Raw genomic sequence first — 3,952 nt, 5'->3', positions numbered from 1 at the left:
CAACAAAGTAGGTAATTTGTAAAATTACTTCTATTGAATGAACAGCTAAATATTGCTGAGTGAACATGCCCATGTCCCTTAGAAWTACGTGATAGACTTGAACACAAGTAATGTATAAAAACACTTCATCTATCTGTCATTTCTATATATTGCCACAAAAAAAAAGAAACCTCATTGCATTTCATGACTTTTTCATCGAGAAATTATTAAGTCGGATATTTACACAGTTGCCACATATATTATTTATATAAGATGCAGAAATAAGAGAGGAAAAAATCAAAATTAAGTTTGTTCAGGATACTGAAGTACAAMCTATATGTATGTATCTTAAAGTTTWAAACCCAGCTYTGTAATTGTGGACCAAAAAWCCCTGTGGAAATCATTAACAGCCGCTGAAGTTTAATTCAGAGTTTACTTAAGACAAATTACACTGAACACATTTGCTGTGAATTGTTTGGCAATTACACCTAAGGGGGAAACAAAGGGGAAGGAGTTGGTAATTCCAGTCCCCGCCTGCGCAGAGCCAGTGCAGGATGAGAACTCACCTTTCCCTTACTAATGTTCCCCATCCATCAGACCACAGCCCAAATCAGTTCTTTCATTGGAGTTCATTTTTAACCCAGAAAAAACATGTCATATTTAATTTTTACAATAGCCTCATTGAAAAAGAATAATTGGGTTTTCTTTTATAGGGGTAATATTTTTTAACTTRTAAAGAATGTCCTGTATGTAGGCTGCTGGAGAAAAATCTATTTCAGCCAATTACAGATGAAAGAAAGTGCCCCCCTCAGAACCACATATTCTAAGAATATGAATAAATGTGGCTAAAACACAGCTTGTAATAAATTTCCAGATTATGGAACACATTTTTTTCAATTTCCAACATATATTTAAACATACAGGCAAATATCAGTACTTCTAAATCCAAGCAACAAGCCAAATCTAAGACACAACAAAAAAATTCAGAGCTGGCATTCTCACCACATTTTCACATCTGAAAAGACAGAGTTTTAGTCAAACACAGAAGTTTTATGTAAGTTATTTACATATTGTTTTTATTCTCAGAGGGAGTCCTCTTCAGCTCTTTACATGATCAGTAATAAAAGTTTATTAATATGACAAAAAAGAACTGTTACTGTCGTCAGACAAGACTGCTGTCATTACACAAATGGGCAGATTAATGACTTAGTCATGATTTTTGCATATTCCTCTTTCACAGTAATGACCAATAACTTGTAAAATTTAAAATTTAAAAACAAATTAGCTGTCAAAAGCATATCATAAAGACTGATATTAATATTGCTGATCCAAATAACAAGGCGTGAGCCAAATACTAAACCCCTCTTCAGGGGCAATTTACTTGACTTTCATTTAGTGCTAAAATGAAATGCTAATATGAAATGGTCTTCAAAGGTAAGAAATGACAGCCCTCTGCTGGCTAATAAATGTGTACCCACAAGAAGGACACYTCAGAACAGTTTTACATTAATATTACATTTAGCCAAAGTAAAATGTATAAAATTAAATATAGTACAAAATAAAATTATAATACAGGGATGCCTGAAATATTTTATCTGGSCCATTAAGAAATATTCTTTCTACTTCCTGTAGGAAATAGTAGGGCAAGGAAATTGCTGGTTCCTAAATTGTATGGACTCTTCTACAGAATACTGAAATTCCTCCAAGAAGAAACCTTATTGGGCTTCAGTTTTCCATAYAGGATTCAAAAATAGTAATAAATGTTAATGGCAATCATTGTGTTACCATGTAAGSCTTTGTTTTGTTCAATTAAATGACTTGCAGTCCACAAAAAATAAATGTTTTCCAAAAAACAATACTGATTTTCTGACATTTTTATAGTCTAAARTAACTTTTAAATGTAAACATCACAGAGCTTGTTAGCAGCCATATAAAAATGAGAAGCAAAGCACAGTGTTTGGTACAACAGTTAGCAACATGATCCAACTTGCAAAGAAAAAGTTGTKTAGTATCAGCATAAAATTTCATAAATATGAAATGTGTATGAGAAAAACCAAGAATAGTCCCTATATTTTATTAATTTTTGCCTGTTTTTAAAGAGTTGCTTTCTACTTTTCCCTGAGGACCTGTACTGCATTTTAAAATATAAAGATATACAATAAATGTAAATAATTTRCATATTTCCTACATTAATTTAAAATGTTTCATAGCATAATTCTGACTGTGTGGTAAATTTACAAAGAATGCTTGGTAAAGTGGATCTTCATTAACGCTGCTGACTTGAACAAGTGTGCAGTAAAAGAACACGTTGGCAGCTGTACGCTTAATTTTCCCTTAGAAAAACACCAAAACCCAAAGGAACCCCCACCGCAGCTGCCCACATGTGACAGTGTGGAACAAAGAACTGAAAGTGTTTATTTGAATATATTTGAGCAGTGACTCAATGCCCTGATAACGGCATTTTACCGAAAGGGGACGATATTAACAGARATAACAGCAATCAACACCCAGCGTGAACAGAAGCGATCGAACATTCCCCACAGGTTCTCAGGATGGAARGAGTGAGCTGCACGCTGCCCCTCTGCCCAACAGCCCTGCACAAAAAGCACTGTCAGACGTGTTTAGTTTCCACAGGAAGATTTTGACCCAGCTGAACCGGGGCACCCGGGGGCTCTGAGCAACCTGGGCTAGAGGGAGATGTCCCTGCCATGGCAGGGCGTGGGACAGGGAGATGGGGACGGTCCCCTCCATCCCAGACCCTTCTGGGATTCCATRACGCTCAGCTGAACTGCAGGGGAGSTGTGAGGGATGTCCTTCACTTCCAGCTGTTTCTGAAGGCGGGTCTGGGGAGTCCCTCACRCCTCTGGGCACAAAGCAGCCTTTTCTGCCCTGACCGGGGCGGGGATCAAAGAAACAGCGAGATGCTGTTGCCTTGTGTGAGGAGTGCTCAGGAGAGTTTGGGTTCATTCAGTGCTTAAGAAATGCGAGCACTCAGTAAAAAATAATGGAATCACAGAATATACTGAGTAGGAAGGGCCCACAAGAATCATCGATCCAACTCCTGGCCCTGCATGGGACACTCAAAGAATCCCACCCTGTGCCTCAGAGTGTCAAACACMTCTTGAGCTCTGTCAGCCTTGGGGCCCTGACCATTCCCTGAGGAACCAGTGCCCAGCCTATGGAAAGAACCTTTTCCTAATGTCTAACCCAAACCTACCATGAGAGAACTTCAGGCCATTCCCTCGGGTCATATTAAACACGAAATAATTGAAGAAGAACGGCYACTTCACATTAGCATTCGGCACGCACGGCCCGCAGGGGAGAAGCGAGGTTCAGCTGGCCGCAGCAGGAGCCCCGGTGTGGGGTCGGGTCCCTGCCYGCGGTGGTTCTCCATGCCGGGGATGGACATTGTCCTGAGGGACCCTCCTGTCCCCACACCTCGGGACGCTCGCGCGCGGGGCGGGAAACGGCTCGGCTGGAGGACCGCGCGCGCGGGCACGGCAGGGGGCGCTGTGGGGGCGCGTGCGCGTGCGCGGGTGCGGTGCCGCGATGGCGGCGCTGCTGGAGTACGAGAGTCAGATCTTCCTGGAGCTCTTCCACCGCGACGGGCTCGCCGTGTGCGCCCGCGGGCTCGGCATCGACCGCCTGCTGCTGCGCTTCCTGCGCCTCTACTGCGAGCCCGCCAGCCTGGTGCTCGTGCTCAACACCAGCCCCGCCGAGGAGGTGAGGGCAGCTCCCGGCGCCCGCTCTTCCCCTCCCGGTGCGGCGGGCGCGTCCCGGGGGCTGCCGGCGGYTCTGTGGCTGCCCCGGCCGGCGGAGCGGCTCCCCGGGCTGGCGGGAGGGTGTGCGGGCYCGGTGAGGGCAGCGCGGGGGGCGGGTCGGGTGCTGTGGACCGGCCCCGGCACAGAGCCACAGAGTGGGTCAGGATGGAAGGGACCACAGTGGCTCAACCGGTCCCACTTCCCTGCTCAGG

General features: G+C 44.3%; 1 protein-coding gene across 1 annotated transcript in view; it reads left to right on the top strand.

Moving 5' to 3' along the window:
• The first annotated feature begins 3,504 nt into the window (after positions 1-3,504).
• ERCC4 (ERCC excision repair 4, endonuclease catalytic subunit) overlaps positions 3,505-3,952 on the top strand; it is a 17,942-nt gene continuing 17,494 nt past the window's right edge. Inside the window, exon 1 of the mRNA XM_057367304.1 lies at positions 3,505-3,702. Coding sequence (XP_057223287.1) covers positions 3,529-3,702 — 174 coding nt within the window. The 5' untranslated portion in view covers positions 3,505-3,528. The remainder of the gene's footprint in view (positions 3,703-3,952) is intronic.

Source organism: Malurus melanocephalus, unplaced genomic scaffold (genome assembly GCF_030028575.1).
Source record: "Malurus melanocephalus ecotype Western Australia unplaced genomic scaffold, MMel_1.1 scaffold_77, whole genome shotgun sequence".
In the NCBI taxonomy this organism is placed as follows: domain Eukaryota; kingdom Metazoa; phylum Chordata; class Aves; order Passeriformes; family Maluridae; genus Malurus; species Malurus melanocephalus.
The sequence above is the reverse complement of the archived record's forward strand: the minus strand, read 5'-3'. Positions and strand labels throughout refer to the sequence as shown.